Genomic DNA, 26,067 nt, shown 5'->3' with positions numbered 1-26,067 from the left:
AGGATGGTGACGCCGAGATGAGGACTCGGGTCCTGGTGCCCACCCAGAGCTGGGACCCGCTCTGGGCACAGGCCGCTCTCCCCGGGGCAGCAAGCACAGCGTGAAGACCAGCCAGGAATGGGAGTCTTTATTCAGCAAATCTGTGTCCTCTTTCCGGGCCTGGCAGCCTTGGCCGCCCAACACTCCGACGACATCTCCCAGGTGTCTCTCCCTGTGGGACCCCGAGTGGGCTGGCTGGGAGGGCTGTTCCATCCGACTCGTCTGCTGTGCTTGTCGGTCAGGGGCCTGGCTGCAGGGAGGTGGCAGCCAGAGGAAGTCCTGAGGCCCCTCCCCACACACCGCCTATTGGGGCTGTGGAAGAGCTGCAGGAAACCCTCCCCAAGTCCCCTGGGCAAACCCCACAGCCTGGGCCCATCATCCTGCTGCCCTGGGGCCCGGACAAACCATTCGGGGCTCGTCCGCACCACCTGTTTATGAGATGCTCTGTTCACCAGAGGCTCCCTGGGGGGACCTACCCCCTTTCTCAGCTTCTCACGGAGAAGGGTGTGAGTGACACCTGGGCGGCCACAGGAGAGGCTGAACCTCATCGCGGCCAGGCTACTGTGCCCTCTGCCCCCCACAAGTTCTCTGGATCTGGCAGCTCACCTTTGAGGGCGGGGCAGTGCCCCTCTCTGCTCAGAGCCCTTTTCAGCCACTGCCTGCATCACAGCCGTCCCTGCTGCCTGGGCCACGTGGCGTGGGCGGGGCTGTCAACCTGAGGACAGGAGCCCCACAGGGAACCAGGCCCCCTGGGACTCCCGGGGTGGGTGCGTGTGTCGGCGGGTGGCTGCGGGTGACCGGTATGCACCCGTGTGAGCACCTCCCTGAGCCGGGGAATTCCGAGGGCAGTTCTGACAGGAAGGCCTCTGCCATTGGCTCCTGTTCTCTCCACCCTCCACCCCCCAGCTCCTCTCGCATTTCCCAGAAAGAGAGGCCAGGGGACGTGGAGGGGCAGCCTGAGCTCAGCAGCAGAAACCGAGGCCGGACCCTGCAGGGCCACCAGCCCCGGAGAAACCGAGGGGCAGGACACGCAGGCACTGGGAGGAGGACCCACGAGAACATGGGCTGGCATCCAGGTGCGCAGGGGACAGTCGGGCAGAGGGACCTGGGGCTGGGACAGGAGTTGGTCAACTTTGGGGCCGAAGGAGAGCAGAGCGGAGAGGCCTCTTTGGGCCGGTGGTGAGAAGGATTCTGAGGCTGAGCCCAGAGCCGAGGAGGAAGGATTCAGGGCAGGCCTGGAGGGCGCTAGCACGCTGAGTGTCTGCCTGCCTGGCGGGCTCACCTGGCCACCAGGTGGATGAAAAAGGACAAGAGGAGAGAGAACCGAAACCACCCCAGGGCCCTCGGAAGGGGCTGCCGGCCCTCTCAATCTCCGAAGCTGAACATCTCGGCTTCTTTCTCCTTCCAGAAGGCGAAGCTTCGGTCGATGTAACCGCAGATGTCCTCGCTGTTGAAGCTGCCCCGCTGGGAGCCGGACCCCAGCCGCTGAGCTGCGGGCTCGGGGCCGCCACTGGGGCTGGTGGTGTGGGGCGGGGGCCCGAGAGGGGTCAGGCCTGACTTGCGGCCAGGCTCAGCGTCCCAGGCGGGACTGCGGTTGGCGCCGAAGAAGCGGGCTTTGATGTCCTCGAAGCCATCGGTCCAGGCCCGGCGGCCGGAGGCCACCTCGTCGGTCACGGCCTTGTGGAAGGCCCGCGCGGCCTCCCAGCCGTGGGCGCCCAGGTGCTCGAAGACCTCGAAGCAGAGCAGGTGGCGCATCTTTCTCTCCTCGGCGGGCAGGTCGCACTCCAGGAGCTGGAAGTAGCCCAGCATGAAGAGGTCCAGCGTGAGGCTGCCGTAGGGCACGGGCGCCCCGTCCACGTGGGGCAGGAACTGCTCGGGAGACAGGAGGCCCTGGGGCCGCCGGCTCAGCCGCCGCAGCTGCCGGGCGGGCACGTGCGCCAGGATGGCCTTCCAGTTGCCCAGCAGGTGGGTGATGATGGTCCGCTGCTGCCATAGGTGGCCCAGCCGAGGGCCCTCGCTGGGCGGCAGGGAGGGCGGCGGAGGAGCCCTGGCCACCACCTGCCCTCGCGGCCCAGCGCGGCGGGCCTCCAGGGTCCGGCAGGCAGCCGTCTTGAGCGCGGGCGTGTAGGCCGACTTCTTCCAGTGGCTGAGGAACAGCATGACGATGCGCTCCTTCCGCAGGTTGGCCAGGTCAGGGCTGTGCCCGGCACCCGCCTCCGACGGGGCCTCCTCACAGCTGATGCCTGAGTCGCTGGCCTCCTCGGTGTCGCCCGGCCCGGGCTCCCCTCCGATCGGGCTGCCCCGGGGCTGCGGGGGGGCGGGCCAGCAGCCTCTGGGGCACTGCCCAGGCGGGGCCCCTGCCTCACAGGGTCCGAGGTTTGGGATGCAGGGCAGGCAGGGGGCCGACTCGAAGTTGCCACGGAGCGTCCGCACAGACACCCCGCACTCCTGGATCTCACGCTGGGCCTCGCTCTGTGGGGGGCTGGCCGGGGCCTCCCTGCTGGCCTCTTGGGGGGGCTGCACGGCCGGTTTCTCCTCACCCTGCACCAGCCCGTTCATGCCCTTCAGCAGCAGCGACATGCTTCGCACCAGCCGTGCCACATGGCTGCACCAGAAGGGCAGGGGCTGCCCGCCGGGCACGGCCTCCACGGCCACCTCAGGGCCCGAGGGCTCGGGCGCCGGGCCGGGGGCTTCCTCACCCTCCAGCCCTGGTGCCCGGGGCAGGAAGTGGCTGTTGACGGTGATGCTAACCAGGGGCTCGGGCAGCAGGGCCTGCAGCTCTGCCGCCAGCTGGCCCAGCTGGCTCTCGTACTCCTGGCAGCGCCTTCGCAGCTGCAGGTCGGCGATCTGCTTCTCCAGGTACACCAGGTCGTCCTCCGTCAGCAGCTCCCCGAAGGGGCCCAGGATGGCCTGGTGGGTCTGCGAGTACCGCCAGGCTGCCTGCTCCGTGGGGCCCGCGCTCCCGCTGTCCTCCTGGGCACAGGGAGGGCCGGTCAGCGGGTGCTGGGAGGGCATGCTCCTTCCTGCTGGACTCAAGCTCCCTGAGGTGGCCTGCTCCCGGTGCCCCTGGGGAGCCCAGCCCTGGACACCAGCTGGCTCTTGCCTGGACTGAAGCTCAGGGCAGTCTCCCAGCCCTGTGGGGGCCCAGCCTTCCCCTTCAAAGAAGGTGGGTGTCTGTTCTGCCTAATCTCTCCCCCTCATCTGCCCAATGTTTAATGCAAGGATCTCTCTCCTCAGAGCCCTCCTGCTCCTCCCGCCAAACTCCAGAGCCTTCTGTGATGGAGGGCGGCCTTGGAGGGCAGCAGCCTCAGCCACTCTGCTCTGGGTTCTCCCGATGGTTCACCCCAGAACCCCTGTCCCTCCCTGCCCCAGTGCTCACAGTCTTCGGGGGACAGACACGGAGGGACCCTGAGCTGGGCTCCCTCTGGGTCCAGGCCGGGCCTCTTGATTACCTCTCAGAACCCCTGGGGGAGGCGCCCATTTCACAGGTGAGCTACCGCCTGGCTGTCAAGAGGCCTAAACTATCTGGTGCCAGGCACGCTCTGCACCAGGTTCTGAGAGCCAGTCAGTGGGTATTTAGCTCAGGAGCCCGTGGGCAGGGAGGGGCCACGGTTCTGGGAGGGGCTTTGACGTTTATTTCCTGTTAATGAACTGAAATAGCCGCACGTGACGGGTATTATTGTTCTGCAGGGGCTGCTCCACGGCAAGGGGTGCAGAGCACCTCATTCAGACAAAACCGTGTCCCTCCAGGGTAGGCCTCTAGGACCACTGTCCACACGGCAGGCAGAGGGAGCCTGCCCAAGTCCACCTCAAACCACAGCCCTTCTCTGCTCAGATTCTCTTTTCTTTTTTAATCCTCACCAGGGGATAGTTTCCCATTGATTTTCAGACAGAGTGGAAGGGAGGGAGGAGACAGGGAGAGAGAAACATCGATGTGAGAGTGACACACTAAACCTAGCCTGACCAGGGCCAGAGACCGAACATGCAACCCCAACCGAGGTATGTGCCCTGTATGGACCCGTGGAATGAACCCGTGACCCTTGGGTCCGCGGGCGGACGCTCTAACCACTGAGCAACCGGCCACGGCTCCGCTCAGACTTCCAAAGGCTCCCCTGAGGCCTTGCAGCGAGAGGTCCTGTAATATCTGCTGTCCCTTCTCTGACCTCACCTCTGCCCATTGTCCCTCATTCGCTCCACTCCTGCCTCCTCCTGGTCCTCCCTTGGGCCAACCCATTCTGCCTCAGGACCCCACCTTCCATGTTCACCTGCCAGGACAAAGCTCCCGCCCAGCCCCTACCCTGCCCCTGCCCCTGCCCCCGCCCCCACCCGTCCTCTATCCTCTGGCTCCACCCCTCCCCTCCTGGCTCCGCCCCTCTCTCCCCATCCCACTGGCCCAGCCCCACCTGAGCTTCCCGGGCAGGGTCCGCGCCCAGGCGTGCCTGCAGCTTCCGCACCATCACCTGCCGCTTCCACTCGGGGATGGGCCGGCCACGCTCATCACGCGTGGGCACCAGCCCGTCGAGGTCGCCAGAGGGCAGTCCATCCAGCTGTAGTGCGGCCAGGCCCTGGGGGGTATCCCCGGCCGCTGTCTCTGCCCCCTGTGCGAACAAGAGCAGGTAATTCAGGTGGGGAATCGCTGGGTGAGAGGCAAGGAGAGATTCCTCCAGCTCTGCTGTGTCTGGCCGGGAAGAAGTTGCTCAGAGTAAGCCATGCAGACGGGCAAACAAGTTTGCAGAACAGAGATGGGAGACAGAGATGTGGATGGTGAGGACGCACCGTAGTGACAGCCATGGCGCTGGTGCTGATCCCCAGGGGGGCTGCGTGGGTCATCTGCTCCCTTGGAAGAGGCTGGTCAGGCTGGCCAGGCCAGGCGGGGCTGAGAGACGCTGCTGCTGGGTGGAAGGGGAATCTGGAGTCAGAGGGGCTTCCAGGGCAGGGGCCTGGGGAGCAGAGACCTGGGACCTGGGGTAGAGCTGGCCTCCCTGAAGGATATTGGATTTGGAGCCAAAGATCCAACTAGCCCCGCTTCTCCCAGAAGCACCCAGGGGCGTGCACAGGCCTCCAGAGGCTGGCTGGTTGGAGAGCCTGCATTTTATTGTGATGGTACCATTCCGCGGCCAGTTCTCACCCTCTCCCCAGTCCTGCTACAGCCAGTGGTCTGGGGACCTGATGCCGCCCATTGAGCCACAAAGCCTGTCCTGTCCCACCCTCAATGCCCTGAACCCACACAGAGGCACACACCAGGGCCCCACCCTGATGAGAAACACATTCTGCGTCACCCCCGGGCCACACAGCCCTGCCTGGCGACAATGTACCCCATGAACTGCTGCCGCCTCGCTACGTAGGGGCCTGCGAACATTTCTCAGCCGCTCCGTTCCATTTTGATACATGCAGGTCCGGGTGGGGGAGCAGTGTAAGGACCGTGTCCCTGTCCCTGCGGGTGCCGGACAGCACAGCAGCATGTCTGTAGGGGATTCCCCTCGGACTACGGAGGCCCAGAGAGGGAGGGGGCTGCCCATCACCACACAGGCAGGGCAGTCAGGCCCCAGGGGCCCAGAGCTCACAGAGGGACCCTGACTGGGCAGGAGGCTGTTTAATTGGTCTCACTTTAAAACAACAAAGACAACAAAGGAAACCTGGAAGAAGCTGGGGGTTGGTCAGTGGGAGGGGGTGACCCCAACCAGGTCCTAAGTATCCTGAGCACAGTTGCCTGGAGTCAGCTACCCCGCCTCCCCTTCCCCCCTCAAAGGCCCTCGGGGGTGAGGCCAGCAGTGCCCACTCCTGGCACCCACGGCCCAGGCCCGTGCTCCCTGGAGAAGTGTACTCACAGGTGGGGCTCCTGAGACCTGAGCCCCCTCTTCCATCCTCTGGGGAGCGCCTCGCAGCCGACAGTGGAGGAGGGGGGAATGGTGGGGGTGGGGGTGTCATCAGGAGCAGCACCTGGAGGTGGACAGACCTGGTCAGCGGGAGGCCCAGGTGAAGGTGCGGGGTGTCCAGGCTACTCTGGCCCATCTCGTGCATCTTAGAAAGGCCTGGGGGGGGGGGGTCAAGTGTCCCTCCAGGTTCTGCCCCCATGTCTCTCCACTCCCTCCACACCGGGTGACCAGGGCTCCCAAACACTCCCCCACTTGTCTGAGTGCCACCACTCAGTGTGCCCCCCAATGCCTCCACCACCACCACCACCACCACCACCAGGGAATCCCTATCTCAAGGCCCAGCTCATGGGCTCCCTCTAGAGCAGCGGTTCTCAACCTGTGGGTCACAACCCCTTTGGAGGTCGAATGACCCTTTCACAGGGGTCGCCTAAGACCATCGGAAAACACATATATGATTACATATTGTTTTTGTGATTAATCACTATGCTTTAATTATGTTCAATTTGTAACAATGAAATTGGGGGTCACCACAACATGAGGAACTGTATTAAACGGTTTCGGCATTAGGAAGGTTGAGAACCACTGCTCTAGAGGCAGCTTAACTCGGCAGCTGCAGTGCTGGGTTAGGACCTGGTGTCCAGCTTGTGCTCACAAGAGAGGTGCGCACACACCACCACCACCACCACCACCGCCCCCCCCCGCCCCCCCAGACTGCCCCTGACTTCTGTGCTGAGACGAACCACCTGGAATGGTCCCCTTGGAGGAGAGCAAGTGCCTGGCCCCTGGGCTTAGGGGGAAACCACAAGGAACTCTTCTTTAGCCACAAGCAGGGGCCATGCGCTTGACCACACCTCAGGGCGGGGGTACTGTGCCCAAGACCTACCAGCAGTGTCCAGGCTGCCCTTCTGGGCTGCCTGGAAATAGACACCAAGATTGGCCCTGGGAGCCTGGGGTCTGGGAATCCATGCTGGGGGCTACTGGGTCACCCCCCACGTCACCCCCACAACCTGCCCCGTGTCTGGGGCAGGGCACAATCCTGTCCTTGGCCACCGCTCTGCCCCCAAGCACTGACGGGTGAGCAGCCAGAAAGAGCCTTGGCCTGGAGGTGCCCCCCCCCCGCCCCCCGCAGCTCAGCCTTGCTCAGCCTCAGCTTTGGCATTGACCATTGGGAGCCAAGATTCCTGGCCGAGTGGACTCATGGGGCTGGCTGAGCAGGGGCCCCAGGCATGCAGGCTGCCCTGACACAGCAGGTGTTGTAGCAGCAGGACTGTGCTCACCTCTTGCCTCTGCCTGTGCCGACTTAGGTGGCACAGAAATTCTCCAGGAGGACGCCTGAGCTGTCCCCCAGGACCCCAGAGCCTTTTGGTTTAAAGCTGAAAGTTGAAGGCTATCTGGCCCCGTCTCTCAGCTGGTGGACGCCTGGGGTCCTGCAGGGCCAGTGTGCCTCGGTGCCGCCTGGCATGAGGCTGCCCCATTCCGTCTCAGCTGGTAGGGCTGCACGCTGCCTTCTCTCCAAGCACCCTGCCCTGGCCAGCAGACCGCAGCTCCACACCCCTCCCGCCAGTGGGCCCCTGGGTGGTGCGGGAGAGAGTCAGAGGACGAGGACCTGGTGAAATGAGCTCATGCGGGATGCGTGGCCGGGCCGGGGCCCACACTGCAGTTGGGTGTGACACGCAGCCAGCTCTGCCTTGAAATTCTTCCTGTTTAAAAGGCGAGGGGCCTGCATTTTCACTTCACACAGAGCCTTGCACGGGGAGCCCTCACCATAGGTCTTCACCCACTACCTCGGCTCCGAGTCACACGCCTGTCCAGGACCCTCCGTCTGCCATGGCCACTGGACAGGAACACAGCCTGAACCCCGTCTGCCCGGCCACCACCCACCTCACACCTCGCTCCTTGCAGGAATCCGGGAGCCCCAGGGCACAGCAGTTGGGGAGCTGCAGCAGGCACAGGGGGTGGTCTGCCCGGAGCCAGGAGGACCTGTGGGAGTAGGGGCTGGGCTGCAAGCAGGGAGCTGTGGTGTCCTGGGCTGTCGGGGCTGTCACAGCTGCTACCCCCAGGAATGGGAGGCGTCGCATGAATATTTGAAGGCAGAGGTGTCAGGTGGCCAGGCGGGCTGGGGCCGCATGTGGGATCCCTTACCCGGCACCTTAACCTTCCACAGTGCAGGACCCAGGGAAGCGGACCCTCTGGGGAGGTGGGGCACCTGAGATCCCGGTCACATGAGAGGGAGAGACCACTTGGCGGAATCCCTCAGTACCTGCACCCCCAGGACAGCCCCGGGCACAGAGGGCAAGGGGCTTTCTCAGGGCCCAGCAGCTGGGACAAGGCGGAGCTGGGTCCCCAGTCCTTGCTCCTGCCAGGACTGGAGCCCCTCGAGTCACTGCTCTGTGATTGGGCCCAGGGGCACCCGCAGTGGAGGAAGAGGCAGGCGGTGGGCCTCTCGCACCTACTAAGGAAGCCACATCCTGGCTGCTCTTTTCCTGGCGTTTCTCAGGGCCGTGTTTGCAGCGGGGACCCAGACAGAGGTGCAGGCTGCTTACTGCTTGCTATAAAACAGGGCTGCCCAGGCTCTAGGGTCCTCGGCTGTGATGCAAACTTCCTGTGCGCAGAGCAGCCATCTGGGCCCATATCACACAACCCTGGGACTTGGGGGCAACAGGACCCAACAAGACATGACGCTTGCCCTTCACCCTGTGCCGCAGACCCAGGAGTCTCATGTCGTCTTCCAGCGTCCATGAGGCAGACAGAGCCCGGCTTAGGAGCTGCAAACAGGGTCGGTCAGATGCCGGGCCCCAAGGCAAAGCTATAGAGCAGTGGTTCTTCACCTTCCTAATGCCGCGACCCTTTAATACAGTTCCTCATGTTGTGGTGACCCTCAACCATAAAATTATTTTCGTTGCTACTTCATAACTGTAATTTTGCTACTGTTATGAATCGTAATGTAAATATCTGATATGCAGGATATATTATCATTGTTACAAATTGAACATAATTAAAGCATAGTGATTAATCATAAAAACAATATGTAATTATATGTGTTTTCTGATGGTCTTAGGCGACCCCTGTGAAAGGGTGGTTCGACCCCCAAAGGGGTCGCGACCCACAGGTTGAGAACCGCTGCTATAGTGGTTTGTGGTGACAGGCTGATGGACAGAGGAGGGCTGAGCAGGGGCCCTCACCAAAGGGCCACTCCAATGCCTGGCCCCACCCAGCCAGGACAGGGCTGTGGGCTTGCCTGCCGGCCCTGCTCCCGGCCATCCTGGGAGCCCAATGGAATCTGCTCTGGGGGAGGGGCAAGACCTCCCTTCCCTCAGCAGTGTGCGGGCACAGCTGGATCGCAGCTGCCCTTCATGGGGCAAGAGTGGAGGAGGTAGGGAGCTGGAACTTGCTCGGGAACCCAGGGGAATGGACTTGGGCCTCCATGCAGCACCTGCAGCTGGGGGGCCTCTGCCACCCTGTTCCGGGGACTGAATCCTGCTCACTGCTCCAAGGAGCAGCTCTGGGGCGGTGCCCTGGGCCTCAGTTTCCTGGAAGAACTCTGCAGGTGCTGGGAGTTAAGGGGAGAGCCTGGCACAGACCTCGTCACTGCAGTGTCACAGTGACCTCCGAGTTTCAGCTAGGACAGGGGCCTGCTGCCGTGTTTCCCCGGCAATGGGCGTCCCACATCCCTGCATTCCTCACTTCTGCCTGGACAGGAACCAGATCTACAAGGACCAGAAGAAGCGGCAGATGGTCCCGACCTGTGGGCTCCTGACAGTGGGCATGTTACCCCCAGGTTGGGCAATTGCCCCAAGGCTGGCGCCTTTCCCATGGCCTGCAGTGTCCTCTGCTGTGTTTTTGGTGAGATTTGAGCAGTGCTGTGCCGACCATGCATTATACATTGAGGACAGCTGTCGAGCCGGGTTACAGGCCTGTAATGCCACCCGGCCGGCAAAATCATGACCCGCAGCTGGGCTGGACACCGGTCACCAAGGCTGAGATTCAGCCAGGCCCCTCTCTTGGAGAAGAGGCTTCCGGGGGAGGCCTTGCCCTCTCTGGGCCTCAGTTTCCCCATCTGTATAATGAAGGGGTTTTAGGACCCTTCTGGACCTGGTGGGGGGGCGGGGGGAGGATGGTGCCTGCTGGGTGGTCAATGGGTGTCTCTTTTACCCTGCAACTAGGCTCCTCAATCCCATTTTACAGATGAGAAAACCGAGGCTCAGAGATACTCACCACCTGCTGGGCAGAGTCGCTCCAATCTTGGTGGTAATGAGGATGGGGCAGGGGCAAGTAGGACAGTGGATGCCATGGAGGTGTGGGGGATCCTGGTTTGCCACCCCGGGCTGCTGCTCCTAACTGCTGCCACCAGGACCTCACTCACACCCGGCCTCAGAAGAGGGAGTCAGGGTGCAGGGGGCCCCTCTAGCCTCTGCCCCACCCCTCAGTGTGCAGAGGGGCTGCCCAGGGAGCAGAAGGACTTGGCTGAAGTCAAGGTGGAGAGGTCGAGGCAGGGCCTGCACTTCCCCAGCAGCATGCAGGACCCCACTGTCCTGCAGACTGGCCCACGAAGGGGGCGCCTCCCACAGGGCAAGTCTTGCCTCCACCTGTCCAGCCTCGGTCCCCAGGCTGCCTCTCTTGGGACCCGTGGTTGTGGCTTTCACCACCTCCTCCGAGCCTGACATGGGAAGAGGCCAGCGCGGGTGACCTCTGGATATTGCGTTTCCATCAATATTGTATCAGGCACACTGCCTCCTGGGCCTCGGCCCCCAGCTGACGGCACCCTCCCGCAGGGCGGAGCCTGCGCCTGGGAGCGTGAGGCAGGAGTCCTGGTGCGGGAACAGTCCAGCCAGTGGCGAGTGGCTAGCACCCCCTGCTGCCCGGTGCTCACTGAGGGAGAAGAGAGAGGCCCCAGGTCCAACCCTGAGTCCCAAATGGGCTCCTAAAGCTCACTGGACACACCAGCTCAAAGCCAAGGGTCTGCATTTGAATGCGCCATGCCAGCCGTCAGCCCAGACGCAGGCCGGAGGGGCTGTGGGTCGGAAGGAGGCAGACAAGCCCACCCACTCTCCATCACAGGTGGAGCGTGTGGATGGGCTGGGTGCCACTGGCCTGCAGGTCGGTTGGGGGCCTGCACACGTAGCCCAGGCTGGTTTGGGGAATCTGCTGCCTTGAATCGTGTGGTGTCACCAAGAAGCCAGCCAGGACCCGAAGAACCACCAGGTAACCTGAGATGGGCCGGTTCCCCACATCCCAGGTGTCAGGAGAGCACCCATAAGCCCCGTCCACCTCAGAGAGTGGGACACAGTGGCTGGAGGAGCTGGCAGATGTGCAGGAGCGGGGTATGGCAGGTCGGGGCAGAGACCCTGCTTGGACAAGCCCTGGCGGGGGACGGGCAAGGGACCCAGGGTGGGACCTACTCCCTGGCAGCCAAGCAGCCACCCACCAGCCTCCTCATCTCAGCTGCCAGGCCGACCCAGTGACCACATAGGGGCCGGGCGGGACCCAGGTGGCCGGGCACCCCTAGCGGATGGACAGTGAAGTTCCGCCCACCACATCAGCAACTCACTGAGGCCCACCAAGTCCTCCAACCCAAGCCAGGGAAACGACCTTTAACCAAACACCGAATGCTTAGTAAAATGCTTAGCAAACTACTTCAGCAGACCTGTAGTTCTTGTTTCTGAAACTACGCTGCCAGGACAAACCAGGGCACCGGCGTGTCCCCAGAGCACCTGAGCGGCCCTGAACCTTGGCCGGTGGTGGCCGGGTGCGGATGTCCCAAGGCCCAGGGCCAGGGAGGACTGCAGCCCTGCCCGCACGAGGCCTGATGGCCTGAAGGACGAGGAGGCACAGCAGCCCTGCGCGCGACCTGGCACAGGGGCATGTCAGCTCGCTGGGCCTCAGGGCTGTCAGCTGAAATGGGGTCCAGCCATCCCAGGGCTGCCCACCAAGGAGAAGTGGCAGGTTGGAAAGGGGGGGTGGGAGGCAGCCTGACTCCATGCTGACTAAACTGCTGACTCCACCCACATATCTGTCCACCCCCACCCACTGGTCTGTCCATCCACCCACATATCTGTCCATCCACCATGATATCTGTCCATCCACGCCCTTATATCCATCCATGTGCTGGGGATGGGGCCAGCAGGTCAGGCTTCTGACCTCACAGACTGGGAAGTGGCTCAGGGAGGGTCATGGTCACACGCCCAGGCAGGAGGGGGGACTGGAGGCTGCTGCCTCCTGGGCTGACAGGGCAGGCTGGGCCTCATGAAGGTCAGCTCACCAGGAACCCAACGTCTTGCTCCCACCCGTGGGTAACCTCAGCCTGACACAGCATCACCCCTGGGAGCACTGGCCATGGGGGTCCAGAGTCAGAAGCATGGTTTCTTTGGTCCAGGTAGATGGCAGCCCCCACCACAGCCCCTGTCACAGCCCCCACCACAGCCCCTGTCACAGCTCCTGTCACAGCCCCTGTCACAGCCCCCGTCACAGCCCCCACCACAGGCCCATCACAGCCCCCGTCACAGCCCCCCACAGCCCATGTCACAGCCCCCACCACAGCCCCCACCACAGCCCCTGTCACAGCCACTGTCACAGCTCCTGTCACAGCCCCTGCCACAGCCCCCGCCACAGGCCCGTCACAGCCCCCGTCACAGCCCCCGTCAAAGCCCCTGCCACAGCCCCCGTCACAGCCCCCGTCACAGCCCCCGTCAAAGCCCCTGCCACAGCCCCCGTCACAGCCCCCGTCACAGCCCCTGCCACAGCCCCTGCCACAGCCCCCGCCACAGCCCCCGTCACAGCCCCCGTCACAGCCCCCGTCACAGCCCCCGTCACAGCCCCTGTCACAGCCCCCGCCACAGCCCCTGTCACAGCCCCCGTCACAGCCCCCATCACAGCCCCTGTCACAGCCCCCGCCACAGCCCCCGTCACAGCCCCCACCACAGCCCCCGTCACAGCCCCCGCCACAGCCCCCGTCACAGCCCCCGTCACAGCCCCTGTCACAGCCCCCGCCACAGCCCCTGTCACAGCCCCTGTCACAGCCCCCGTCACAGCCCCTGTCACAGCCCCCGCCACAGCCCCTGTCACAGCCCCCGTCACAGCCCCTGTCACAGCCCCCGCCACAGCCCCTGTCACAGCCCCCGCCACAGCCCCCGTCACAGCCCCTGTCACAGCCCCCGCCACAGCCCCTGTCACAGCCCCCACCACAGGCCCGTCACAGCCCCCACTACAGCCCCTGTCACAGCCCCCACCACAGCCCGTTACAGCCCCCGTCACAGCCCCTGTCACAGCCCCCGTCACAGCCCCTGTCACAGCCCCCGCCACAGCCCCTGTCACAGCCCCCGTCACAGCCCCCGGCACAGCCCCCGCCACAGCCCCTGTCACAGCCCCCGCCACAGCCCCCGTCACAGCCCCTGTCACAGCCCCCGCCACAGCCCCTGTCACAGCCCCCACCACAGGCCCGTCACAGCCCCCACTACAGCCCCTGTCACAGCCCCCACCACAGCCCGTTACAGCCCCCGTCACAGCCCCTGTCACAGCCCCCGTCACAGCCCCTGTCACAGCCCCCACCACAGCCCGTCACAGCCCCTACCACAGCCCCCGCCACAGCCCCCGCCACAGCCCCCGCCACAGTCCCTGTCACAGCCCCTGTCACAGCCCCCACCACAGCCCCTTTCACAGCCCCCGTCACAGCCCCTGTCACAGCCCGCGTCACAGCCCCTGTCACAGCCCCCACCACAGGCCCGTCACAGCCCCCGTCACAGCCCCTGTCACTGCCCCTGTCACAGCCCCTGTCACAGCCCCTGTCACAGCCCCAGCCCCACCACAGCCCGTCACAGCCCCCGCCACAGCCCCTGTCACAGCCCCCACCACAGCCCGTCACAGCCCCCGCCACAGCCCCTTTCACAGCCCCCGCCACAGCCCCTGTCACAGCCCCTGCCACAGCCCCCGTCACAGCCCCTGTCACAGCCCCCGCCACAGCCCCCGTCACAGCCCCTGTCACAGCCCCTGTCACAGCCCCTGTCACAGCCCCCGCCACAGCCCCCGCCACAGCCCCTGTCACAGCCCCCGTCACAGCCCCTGTCACAGCCCCCGTCACAGCCCCTGTCACAGCCCCCGTCACAGCCTCTGTCACAGCCCCCATCACAGCCCCTGCCACAGCCCCCGCCACAGCCCCTGTCACAGCCCCCGCCACAGCCCCCGTCACAGCCCCCGTCACAGCCCCTGTCACAGCCCCCGCCACAGCCCCCGCCACAGCCCCCGTCACAGCCCCCGTCACAGCCCCTGTCACAGCCCCTGTCACAGCCCCCGTCACAGCCTCTGTCACAGCCCCCATCACAGCCCCTGTCACAGCCCCCACCACAGCCCCCGTCACAGCCTCTGTCACAGCCCCCATCACAGCCCCCGCCACAGCCCCCGCCACAGCCCCCGCCACAGCCCCCGTCACAGCCCCCGCCACAGCCCCCGCCACAGCCCCCGTCACAGCCCCTGTCACAGCCCCCGTCACAGCCTCTGTCACAGCCCCCATCACAGCCCCCGCCACAGCCCCCGTCACAGCCCCCGTCACAGCCCCCGCCACAGCCCCCGCCACAGCCCCCGTCACAGCCCCCACCACAGCCCCCGTCACAGCCCCCACCACAGCCCCCGTCACAGCCCCGCCACAGCCCCACAGCCCCCGTCACAGCCCCCGCCACAGCCCCCGTCACAGCCCCCGCCACAGACCCGTCACAGCCCCCGTCACAGCCCCTGCCACAGTCCCCGCCACAGCCCCCGCCACAGCCCCCGTCACAGCCCCCACTACAGCCCCCGTCACAGCCCCGCCACAGCCCCCGTCACAGCCCCCACCACAGCCCCCGTCACAGCCCCCGCCACAGCCCCCGTCACAGCCCCCGCCACAGCCCCTGCCACAGTCCCCGCCACAGCCCCCGCCACAGCCCCCGTCACAGCCCCCACCACAGCCCCCGTCACAGCCCCCGCCACAGCCCCCGTCACAGCCCCCGTCACAGCCCCCACCACAGCCCCTGTCACAGCCCCGTCACAGCCCCCACCACAGCCCCCGTCACAGCCCCCGCCACAGCCCCCGCCACAGCCCCCGTCACAGCCCCCGTCACAGCCCCCCACCACAGCCCCTGTCACAGCCCCCGTCACAGCCTCTGTCACAGCCCCCATCACAGCCCCTGCCACAGCCCCCGTCACAGCCCCCGTCACAGCCCCTGCCACAGCCCCTGCCACAGCCCCCGTCACAGCCCCCACCACAGCCCGTCACAGCCTCCGCCACAGTCCCCGTCACAGCCCCCACCAAAGCCCCTGTCACAGCCCCCGTCACAGCTCCTGTCACAGCCCCTGTCACAGCCCCCACCACAGCCCGTCACAGCTCCTGTCACAGCCCCTGCCACAGCCCCCGACACAGTCCCCGTCACAGCCCCCACCAAAGCCCCTGCCACAGCTCCTGTCACAGCCCCTGTCACAGTCCCTGCCACAGCCCCTGCCACAGCCCCTGCCACAGCCCCTGCCACAGCCCCTGCCACAGCTCCTGTCACAGCCCCTGCCACATCCCCTGCCACAGGACTGGTCATTGCCTAGTCATGGATGCTGGCTCATCCCTAGTCCCAGCGCCCAGCTAGCTGACCTGTGGGGCTGGCCCAGTCCTGGCCCGGAACCTTTTTTCTGTCAATGACATGGTGTACACAGAGCTTTCTAGCTAACTGGTCTGTCGGGTGGTGTGGGGCGGCCTTCACCCTCACCCCAGTTAGGGTGACTGGGGACCCTAAGACTTACCGGCCGGGCCGTCTCCCGCAGGTACTGGGCGCAGTCCTGGTGCCCGTGGTACTCCGCCAGGTCTGCCGCCGTGTAGCCATCTTCATCTCGTAGGGAGGGGTCCACGCGGTGGGAGACCAGGGTCTGGCAGCACTGCAGGGAGGGGCACATGTGACCCATGGCACACAAGCCGATCCCACAGTACCCACCGGGCGCCATGGAGGGCTGGCACCACACCCCCAGCTCCAGGTGGGACACTGAGGCTGCCAACATCTGAGGAACCTGCCTGAGAATCCCAGCATTCTCTGCACGCACAGCTGCCCTGCCTGGCACCAAGCCCTGCAGGTACCAGCACCCCATCCTGGATGGGAACCCAGGTACCGAGGTAAGGAGCTCGCTGAGGGCTCAGGTGGTAAGAAGGCGGCATGGCGGGGGCCCTCCCTGCTCGGATGGAGCCTGACCCCGACCTTGCCCCTTGCCCTTGTAGCCCGCGTCCTGGGCTGTAACTACAGAACCAGTTTCCACTTTTACAGCAACGCTCAGAGGGGCGTGCCACGTTTCCACAAAGAAGCTGGAACCCAAAGGGACTTGTGACAGACCAAAGTCTGGACATTTGTGAGGTGGCTGTGCCAGCCGCACAAACAGGGGGACAGAAGGACCCAGGTCAGGGAAGAGAGAAGCAGGTGGGTCAGACCCATCCACTCCCCAGAAACGCAGAAAATGGACGAGACATGAAAGTCACTTTCCTGAAGCAGAGAAGAGGCAACAAGCAAGTGAGGAATCAGCAGGCCAAGAAGACAGGAGTCGGAGGGATAAGCCCAGCACTCAGAGCGCTGATGCAGGAGAAAGTCATGACCTGGGCGGTCCTTGCAGCCTCCTGGGAGGAGGGAGACCAGCAAAAACCAGGGCCTCGGAAGGTGGGCTCTGACTCCCCACCTGCCGCTGCAGGCTGAGGGCTCCCCTCGGAGGAGAGTAAACCAGGGCCAGCCAGCCCGCGCTCCCCATCATGCAGGGGCTCCAGGCAGCCTCACGCCTGGAATATGGACTCAGATGATTCTGGGCTCGCAAGTCACACATATGCTGACAGGCAGAGGCAATCAAGACAACATCCTGGGCCTCAAATGACTCCTGAAAATCATTTCTCAAATATAATGTGCATCGTACAGTCCACAAGACCAGAAGCACCAGAAAAAAGACCAGAACACGAACAAACAGACCTGCAGAAACAGACTAACCGACTGCGATGCAACCGGGCTTACGACTTTCAAAGAAATAAAGACCAAGCTGCAAAGTACAGGCATGGAATGATAAACCATAAAAACGGACACATGTAGATTTGAAAAATGACTAATTCAAGGTGGAGAACATCCTAAGTAATAAAAGGCTAGTATGCAAATTGTCCCCTGGAACAGGAGTTTGACAGCGAGTTCGATCAGGGGGCAGAGCTGGCCGGCCAACCTACTGCATCCCCTCCCCCTGGCCGGCCTGGCCTGATCCGCGCTATTGGGGCAGGCAGACCCCACCCGTGCATGAATTCGTGCACCAGGCCTCTAGTAAAAATAATAACCAAGTTAAAGACTGAAGCTGAAGACCTGGTAAACAGGAAATGGGCTTGAAGAAGCAATCCAAAATACAGCACAGCCTGACAGAAAGATGAAGACAGAAATCCAGCAGCTACAGCCAGGACGAAAATGCAGAATGAGAGACAACAGAGTGGCTACAGAGGGCGTGTCTGAAGAGGGAACAGCTGAGAACTTGACAGACAGAAACACCAAGCACAACTCGAGAAGTCCAAACAGTCCCAAGTAGGAGCCGTCCACCTTGGTCCTATCACAGCAAAACAGTAGAAGACCAGACACAATGGACATCTTAAAAGCAGCCAGAGGGGCCCGAACCAGTTTGGCTCAGTGGATAGTGCGTCGGCCTGCAGACTGAAGGGTCCCAGGTTCGATTCCGGTCAAGGGCATGTACCTCAGTTGTGGGCACATCCCCAGAAGGGGGTGTGCAGGAGGCAGCTGATCGATGTCTCTCTCTCATCATCGATGTTTCTAACTCTCTATCCCTCTCCCTTCCTCTCTGAAATCAATAAAGATATATTAAAAAAAAAAAAAAAAGCAACCAGAGGGGAAAATATGATCTTCAAACAGTGACCCCCATGCAGACCTCTTGATGGAAGCCAGAAAGTGATGAATGACATTTTCAAAGCACCAATATGTAAAAACTGCCGTTCTCTACCCAGCAAAAATGTGCTAAAGATGAAATAAAGATGTTTCCATACAAACAAAAAGAAACAAGAAGCAAGCCCAGCCGAAGGGACCATCTAAAACATTCACTCAGACTGAGGGAAAGGAATTCCATGTGGGGTCCCACGTCACCGGAAGGAATGGGCCTGAGAGGAAAAGTGGGGTGGGGGGGATCTGTGGGTATGTTTGAATATGTCTTTATTCATGTACTGAATTAAAAAATAATGACGTCATATAGGTTTTTGAAAACTGTAGACATAAAACACATTAAAAACAGCAACCTCTCCCTCCACCGCCCACCCCTCACCAGCTCTCTCACAGTCGGGACTGTGGGGACCATCATGCTCACCCCCCGGAGGTAGCTTGTCCCAGAGATGGGGCAGTGAGGCCTTCCCCTGGTCCCTCACTGTGCCAGGCACCATTTTGGGTAGACACCTGGGCCACTCCTCACAGCTCCCCCACCCCGTGGGGCTTAAGGGGCCTGTATTACACAAGACGAAACAAGGCACCAGGAAGGATAAGAGGCCTCACAAGTTCAGACACCAGGAAGTGGGCAGCCTGGGTGCAGAGCAATGGCTCTCAGAACCCATGACCTTAACTATCACCCCAGACCGAGCAGCATCAGAGGACGCAGGGCTGGAAGGCACCCTGAGCATGAGTTAGTCCAGGGCCCTCCATCCCTAATGTCAGTCCCAGTGCCCCCTTTTTATCACAAATGTTTCCTGACGCCTCATTCAGGATTATAAAACGAACTCCATATACGAGTATGCTATAATTTACCTGCACACATGCTTTTTATTTTTTTAATATATTTTTATTGATTTCAGAGATAGAGACAATCAATGATGATGAGAGTATCATTGATCAGCTGCCTCCTGTACGCCCCACACTGGGGATCAAGCCTGCAACCTGGGCATGTGCCCTGATCGGGAATCGAACCATAACCTTCTGGTTCATAGGTTGACGCTCAACCACTGAGTCACACTGGCCGGGCTGCACAGATACTTTTAAAATAATTAGTACTCCCCTCTAACTCTAACATACAGGTGAAGAGAGAAAGATATAATGTAACAAGTGTGCACTTTGCTGTAAATGCTCAGGTGCAGTGGAACAGAGGACACAGCCCAATGGGCACATCGGGAGAATCAGAAAGGCACCCGAATGAGTAAGAGTCCTTACTGAGTGCCCAGGCACACGCTTTCTGCGCCACCTCTGCTCTCATTCACTGCCTTTGAGGCAGCACCTGTAGGTTGCAGAACACTGTACCACAGTGACTCTTGTCCAGAGAAAGGCAGAATGTCTGTGTCTGATGCAGTACTATCAGTCGGTCACCTGCCTGCCACACCAACCGGGTTGCATCTGCCCATCTGTGTATTCGCCTCCTCATCCCTCACCCGTGGGGGGTAAGTATGTGTGTGTGGATATACAGTCACTTTGAATTCCCAGTTCTCACTGATGAGTTAAACGGAAGTCCCCCGGCGCTGCCTTACCTCCATCTGTCCGTTCTCTGCGGCGTCATGCAGGGGGGTCCCACCCCAGGAGTCTCTCATGATGGGGGCGCCCAGCAGCAGCAGCCGGTCTAGGATGGGTGTGTGGCCGCCTCGAGCTGCAAAGTGGAGGGCTGTGGCCCCCTCGTTGTCCCGTGCTGTCAGGCCGATGTCAGTGAAGGTGACCTGGAGAAAGGGGGGAGAGGGGCCAGGTGAGGCTGGTTCGGGTGACCACTCCTGGGGATGTCCACCAGGAGGAGGACATGGAGCCCTGGGAGGTGACCTTGGGGGCCGGGGCACCACTCCCCAGGAAATCCTGGGACAGAGCTGGCTCCTCACATTCAGCCTGTCATCATCCCAGTGCCTGGCACCTCCAGAACAGTGTTTGGGGGGTGAGATCTGGTTTTACTGGGAGCCTCCAGTCCCCAAATCCGCCCCAGCCCAAATCTTAAGGAGAACACCTCCAGGGCGGGTTTCACACATCCAATGAGCAAAACGCTTCGAGGGCAGCTAGGAGACCACAAACAGATGTCTACAGCCTCTGGCACTGGGCTCATTTGGGCCCTGAGCTCCCCCAGCACAGATGCAGGCGGGGGGCATTGGGCAGCGGGTCCTGCCGGCCTCTCAGAGCGTGGGACTCGGACCCTGGTCATCCTGTGGCTTGGGCCCTGTCCTGCTGGCAACCACCTCTGTGAGGGCACCAGTAATCTCTAGTCCAGAGCACCCAGCTGCCGTGGGGGGATGTGAGGGGCAGACCCTGGGGTCTCCACCCACTTCTATGGGCACACTGAACTGTGGCCTGGGGACAGGATGACCTAGTCTGCCAACAAGATGTTAGGGTCTCTTCCAGGAACACCCTGCCTTCCTGAAGGAAGAGGCTGGTGGATGTGGGTGCCCCCTTTACTCCCTCTTCCTGCCTTGAATGCGGCCAACTTTCACCCCGAGGGAAAGGCCAGGGGAACAGCAGAGACAAGCCCACAGGGTTGATCCACTGTCAACGGCCTCCTGCTCCTTCTGAGGGAGGGGACGGGCTTTGGTTGTTCAGTCCACACATCACCTGCAGCCCAAGCACTGCTGGCTCATCCCACCCTCAGCCATGTCTGTGGGGACAGAGGCCTCCCACCAGCCAGCACCCCAAGGGCAAGGGTGCCCACCCTGGAGCCGGTGGGCCAGGCTGGATGGAGGCTGCCCTCCCCCCGGCCATCCTACAGGGAGGGGGGCAGGGAGTCCATCTGGAAAGGCCTTTCTGGTCTGGGGCCCCATGGCCCCAGCTGCTCCCTCCCTGGGGTGAGCCTCTGGGGGGCTCTGGGGGGCTCACAGGTCCCTCTTCCCTCCTGCCCACCTGTCCTGGGAGCCACACAGCCTGCTGGCTCACTTCATATGCGAAGCACCTGCTATGCGTGGCCCTGCTGCCAGAGACGCCAGGACCCACCCCGGGCCCAGGATCCTCCAGGTGAGGGGAGGCTGAGGTCTGAAATGGATGGGCTCACACCTACAGGGAGGGGATGTGAGGACACGCCCCAGACTGGCAGGGGCCACTTGGCAGGAGGACCCCAGGAGGAGACCTGGCCTGTGCCAAGGTGAGGCCCTGTGAGTGTCTGGGGGAGGGGCAGGAGGTGCCGGAAAAGGGAGGCTGGAGGTGACCGCCGGCGGCCTCTGAGGCTCAGGTGAGCAGCGGGGCTTCATCCTGAGGACTTCAGACAGTTGCTCACTAAACATCTCCAGAGCCCTGACTGCATGTCAGGCCCTGAGATGCAGCAGCCGGACAGAGGAGTCCCTGCCTCCCAGGGTGGGGACAGACAACCACCAAGATAAAGAAGTCAGAATTAGTGTGTCGAGTGTTGGTGCCATGGAGGAAAGACGGCAGGAGAGCAGAGGGCTGGGCACAGGGTGGCTGCCATCCTAGCCAGGTGGGCAGGCAGGCAGTGGAGGGGCCCTGAGGAGCTGCCTGCCAGGCAGAGGGGGCAGCACGTGCAAAGGCCCCTGGGGAGTGAGGCTGGCTTGCTGGAAGGGCTGGGGAGGAGGCCCCTGGGGGAGTGCGGAAGGGCTGCTGATGCCGGGTGCACAGCCTCAGCCTGGAGCTGTGCACTCGAGGCTGCATCCCCGGCCCTGCCTGAGCCTGCTGCCCACGCTGCTGGGAGCGATGGGCGGGCACATCCCATCCCCAACAGCCCTGTGGGTCCCCAGTTCCGCGGTGGGCAGACAGATCCAGGGGGTGCCCCCCACCGCAGCCAGGCCCTGCTTGCTGGGAGGGACTCTGGGGAGTAGGCAGGAGCAGGGGCCAGCCTTCCGGGGACTCCCCTGTCCCCACCCGGTCCCCCTTACCAGCCAGACAACTAGAGAGTAGTGTCCGCGGGCGGCGGCAGCATGCAGCGCGCTCATGCCGTCCAGGGCGCGCAGGTGCACGTCGGCGCCGCAGTCCTTCACCAGGAACTGGGCCAGGTGCAGGTGGCCCTCCTGGCAGGCCAGGTACAGCGGGGAGGCGCCACTGCGTGTCCGCCGGTTCACGCTGCTGTGGAGGGCGAGGTTCAGAGGGCGCTTGGCCAGGGGTCACAGGGGTGGGGGTGGGACTGATCCAGCTGAGGACCCAGATCGAGGGGAGGGAGGTCTGGCACTGGCCAGCTCCAGCTCCCTGACCCGCTGAGGGGTCCCAGCCAGTCACCTGTAGGCTTGCACAGGTTTCCCACCGCCCAAGGGAACCAGCTGAGGCCGGGGAAGTGGCGATGAGGGCTCTGGCTGCTGGAAACCAGCTCCGCCCATTCCTCATCCAGCTGTGTGCCTCAGGAGTTGGCCAGCAGGGGGCGCCTCAGGGTGACTAGCCCAGGGACCTGCAGTGGGCAGGTCAGTGAACTCAGAGCTGAGCCTACCCTGTAAAAGGGGACATTGTGAGCCGGACACTAGACATCCATCCCATCCATGGGCACCCGGGCCTGGCATTTGGGGCCGGTGTGAACGGACTGGAGCAGGTCCTGGGATTTCCCGAATCCCCTCTGCCTCCACCTGCTGCAGGGCCAGTGACTCGCTGCAGGGAGGGGCCACCCCCTACCCAAGGCCGACCCCTATCCCCTGGTGACACAGACGTCACCTTGGCTCCTGCAGTGGTGCCAAGTGGGATGTTGGCCTCTGGGGCACAGTCTTTCCCGTGTGTGTGTGTGTGTGTGTGTGTGTGTGTGGACGTGTGCGTGTGTATGTGCAAGTGCATGTGTGCATGTGTGTGCATATGTTTTAATGTGAAGTCTCTCAGTTTTCAAATGGCAGAAACTACTTTAAAAACTGCGGGTCTAAGAGACTCCGTGGCCAGCGTGGACACTCTGGGGAAGATCCACAAGGCAAGTCCCAAAGGCCTTCACCAAGGGGTGGGAACGGCGGGGAGGGGCAGGAATAAGAACGCTGTTCACTGCTGAGATGCAAGGTCTTGGGAACACATGTGGGGCCGTGGGGACAGCCAGGCTTGCCCATCCCTGTGTCCTGTCCCTGTGTGCCTGCCCACCAGCTGTTCTCTGCCCCTGGGTGCAGCCTCCCCAGGGGCCAGGCCCCCAGACTGCCGACAGGCGGCGCTCCAGCCCCTCACCTGCGGTGGGCAGCCGCCAGGAGCTTCAGGCAGGTCAGGTCCCCGCTGACAGCGGCGTGGTGCAGCGGCAGGGCCCCCTCCAGCGTCTCCAGCGTGGCTGCGTGGCCCTCTCGGAGCAGCCACTCCACCAGCACCGGGTGGGCGAAGCGGGCGGCCAGGTGGAGTGGGGAGACACCTGAGTCGTCTTGGTCCTACCGGGGCACAGGCAGGGTGGGGAATGGGTGGCAGGTCTGGACTCACCTCGCTGGGCAGAACCCATGGCCAGAGCCAGCCTGGGGTCCACCCTGCCAGGGACCCCGCCTGCTGGAAGCTTCTGTTCCCTCCTCTCCCCGCTGCTCCCTCCAAGGCCAGGGAGGCCCTTTCTTCTAAGTGAGGCGACCTGCTCAGGGTTAGAGGCAGGGCCAGGGCTCAAGTCCAGGTCTGGGTCAAAATCTGTGACCCTGCCCCATGCACAGTCAGAGCACAGCCATGCCCCTTCCCAATCTCTGCGAGCGGTCAGAAAGGCTTCCACTTGCCTACCAGTGCTGCACCAGGCTTGGCGGCCTCCTGACCTCGGCCCCACCCCACCCCACTGAGTGCCCACCCCCAGCACAGACCCTGGCCAGGAGCATTTCCACTGCAGGAGCCGCAGCCCGGGGCCTTCTCCCAGGCACAGCACGGACAGGCAGCACTCCGGCCGCTGCCCCTGGCGTTGGTGACTGGGCAGCCTCTGGCTGTGACCAGTGAGTCTTCCCTCTCCTGGGACCCAGTGGGTCCCCCATGCCCACTCGGCTCTGTCAGAGCTTTCTCACAGTCTTTCCTCACGAACGGGTATCGGACAGGCAGGAACAGGGCAAGGACGGGCCCTGGTAGAAATTCCCCCACAAGCTCGTCCTTGAACCCTGGAGACGTCTCTCTAGCATCAGGGCCACAGACTCGCTTGGGGCTCCCACTCCTGAGCCCAAGTGCCCACTGCGCGTGCCTGTGGGCCCTTTCTAGATCCCGAGAGACAGGCCCCCGGGACCAGGCCTGATGAGGACTGGCGGGACCCCCACCGGCAAGGCCAGGCGCTCCTGTGCGGGGAGGTGGGGGCGATGAGGAGACGAGGTGGTTTAGGAGGTAGCCTTGGCTTGCAAGGGCTTTGTGTTGCTGAGGGGTGGGGGGCGGGGGGGGGGGGGCGGCGAGGGCAGAGACACTGCACAGACTGAGCTGTGAGGTTTTCATGGTGAGTCCTTGACAGAAAGAGCCCAGGGCAGAGGACCGTCTAGCTCACAGCTCACTCCTCCCTCTATTCACAGGGACACTGCCTTCCGGGTTGCCCTCTGCTCACCTGCAGACCGCAGCCCCCTTCACGCACCAGCCAGCACAGCTCCGCCAGGCTGCCGGTGGCAGCTGCGTCGTGTACCGGGGTGGCCCCGTTGTGGGCCCGCTGGTTGCCGGGCAGTTTGGCCCGCTGCACCAGGAACTTGACACAGGCCAGGTGGCCGGCCCGGGTGGCGTGGTGCACCAGGCCAGCCCCCAGGGCATCGACGATGCCTGGGCCCAGGGTGCCAGCCTCCAGCAGCTGCTCCAAGGTGGCCAGGTCCCCGTCCCTGGCGGCCACGAGCGCCCGCTGCTCGTCCATCCTCCTGCCCAGCCACCCGCAGGCTCTCAGGGCTCACGCACAGGCCCGGGCTTCCTGTTTCAGGCGTGGACGCAGCTCCCAGCTCTGGTTACCCGATAAGCAGCCCACAGGGCAGATGGGAGGCGGCAGGGTGCAAGGGGCGGGGGCAGGCCTTGGGGATTGGGCCACAAGCCCTGCCTGAGCCACTCCCGCTGTGCTGAGTCGTGGTAGGGAGAGGGCACAGGGTACAGGGGAAGGGCTCACACCGTGTTGAGATCAGGGGCTGGGCACCGGCCAGTGGACACTGCCCCTCGCTGGGCCATGCCTCTTCCTCCCGTGGGGCGAGGGCCAAGGATATGTCTCAGGCTGGGATGAACTTCCCACATCCAGCCGCAGCTTAGTTGCAAGATCCTCTGAAGAAAGCAGCAGGCCCCCAGCGCCTGCTCCCCCAGCCCAGGCAGCAGCCCTGAGCCCGTGCTAGCCTAAGAAAGCCACTTGGGAGATTTGTCACGGGAGGGCAGACCCATCCACAATGGGGCCGTTCCAGGGAACTTACCACCAGGAGTGCTGGGGTCTATCGTCATGCAAGGAGTCTCCCCACCTGGAAACCTACGCTGGGTCCTGGCCCTCAGCTGACTATGCAGGGCCAGCATTGGGCACAGGGTGGACACTGGACAGGAAGACCCCAAGGGAGACTGAGGGTTTGGAGGCCCCACCTCAGCCCACCCACCAACCAGTGACCGAGTCTGAGGGGCTGGCTGCAGCTAACAGTCTCAGGTGCATATTTCAGAGCCACAAGGTGCACCTTCCAGACCTAGAGCTGGGCACCCACTGCCTCCCTGGAGGGGGACACTGCTCATCAGGGACCTGCCTTCCCAGGGCTTCCAGAGACAGTCTCAGGTGATTGTGTTATTTTTTTTAAAATTGATTTCAGAGAATAAGGGAGAGGGAGAGAGAGAAACATCAATGATGAGAATCATTGATCGACTGCCTCCTGCATGCCCCACCCTGGAGATGGAGCCTGCAACCAGGGCATGTGCCCTGACCGGGAATCAAACTGACCTCCTGGTTCATAGGTCAACACTCAACCACTGAGCCACGTCAGCCAGACTCAAGGTAAATGTCTTAAGCTGAAGGGGGACGACTCAGTGATGAGCTGGGGTTTCTGTATAAGCAGCTCATACTCTGGATCCCCAAGAGAAGTGTCCACAGGGAATACACCCCATACACGCACTGGAATATTTTATTAGTTTATTTAACCCAACAATTGTATCCTCAATGTCATCGTGTAGTTCTTTGCGCCTTAAAACTGCACATTAAAAGTGTGAATTAAAAAGTCGTTCCTATGTAAAGTCTGTGTGGACATGACATTTGAAGTGTACCAGAATCCCACAGAGCATTTGGGAGGACAGAATTCTTCTCCAGGTAAAATCAGCTGAGCAAGGGAGGAACTGGTTTCCACCTTGGGAACAACCCAGTCACATGGGCCTGGCCACCCCCAACTCAGTGTCCTGTGAGCTGAGACCCTGAGTAAGCG

General features: G+C 62.8%; 1 protein-coding gene across 2 annotated transcripts; it reads right to left on the bottom strand.

Annotated features, from left to right (window-relative positions):
• Positions 1–112: 112 nt before the first annotated feature.
• ESPNL (espin like) lies at positions 113–24,804 on the bottom strand. Of its 2 annotated transcripts, XM_036320707.1 has the most exons (10): positions 24,258–24,804; positions 22,949–23,139; positions 21,703–21,889; positions 19,381–19,563; positions 15,669–15,800; positions 5,868–5,979; positions 4,825–4,928; positions 4,443–4,637; positions 3,057–3,076; positions 113–2,998 (listed from the first exon to the last, which is right to left on the bottom strand). In XM_036320707.1, exons 1-10 carry the CDS (start codon positions 24,549–24,551, stop codon positions 1,405–1,407), a joined length of 3,012 nt encoding a protein of 1,003 aa, XP_036176600.1. In that variant the 5' UTR covers positions 24,552–24,804; the 3' UTR covers positions 113–1,404. The 2 variants fall into 2 exon arrangements, with proteins under 2 accessions (XP_036176600.1, XP_036176599.1); XM_036320706.1 differs by lacking the exon at positions 3,057–3,076 and having other exon boundaries at positions 113–3,012; positions 4,816–4,928.
• Positions 24,805–26,067: the final 1,263 nt, after the last annotated feature.

The sequence above is a fragment of the Myotis myotis genome, unplaced genomic scaffold (genome assembly GCF_014108235.1).
Source record: "Myotis myotis isolate mMyoMyo1 unplaced genomic scaffold, mMyoMyo1.p scaffold_m19_p_8, whole genome shotgun sequence".
NCBI classification, from domain to species: Eukaryota; Metazoa; Chordata; class Mammalia; order Chiroptera; family Vespertilionidae; genus Myotis; species Myotis myotis.
The sequence above is the reverse complement of the archived record's forward strand: the minus strand, read 5'-3'. Positions and strand labels throughout refer to the sequence as shown.

What these genes read in the sequence shown, in the direction of transcription:
- ESPNL (XM_036320706.1), bottom strand. Translation starts at nt 24,551, where the DNA reads ATGGACGAGCAGCGGGCGCTCGTGGCCGCCAGGGACGGGGACCTGGCC. An exon ending in ACTCTCTAGTTGTCTGGCTG is followed by an intron (nt 19,564 to 21,702) that starts GTAAGGGGGACC and finishes CCCTTTCTCCAG; the next exon opens with GTCACCTTCACTGACATCGG. An exon ending in AGGTCTCAGGAGCCCCACCT is followed by an intron (nt 4,929 to 5,867) that starts GTGAGTACACTT and finishes TCCACCCAGCAG; the next exon opens with CAGCGTCTCTCAGCCCCGCC.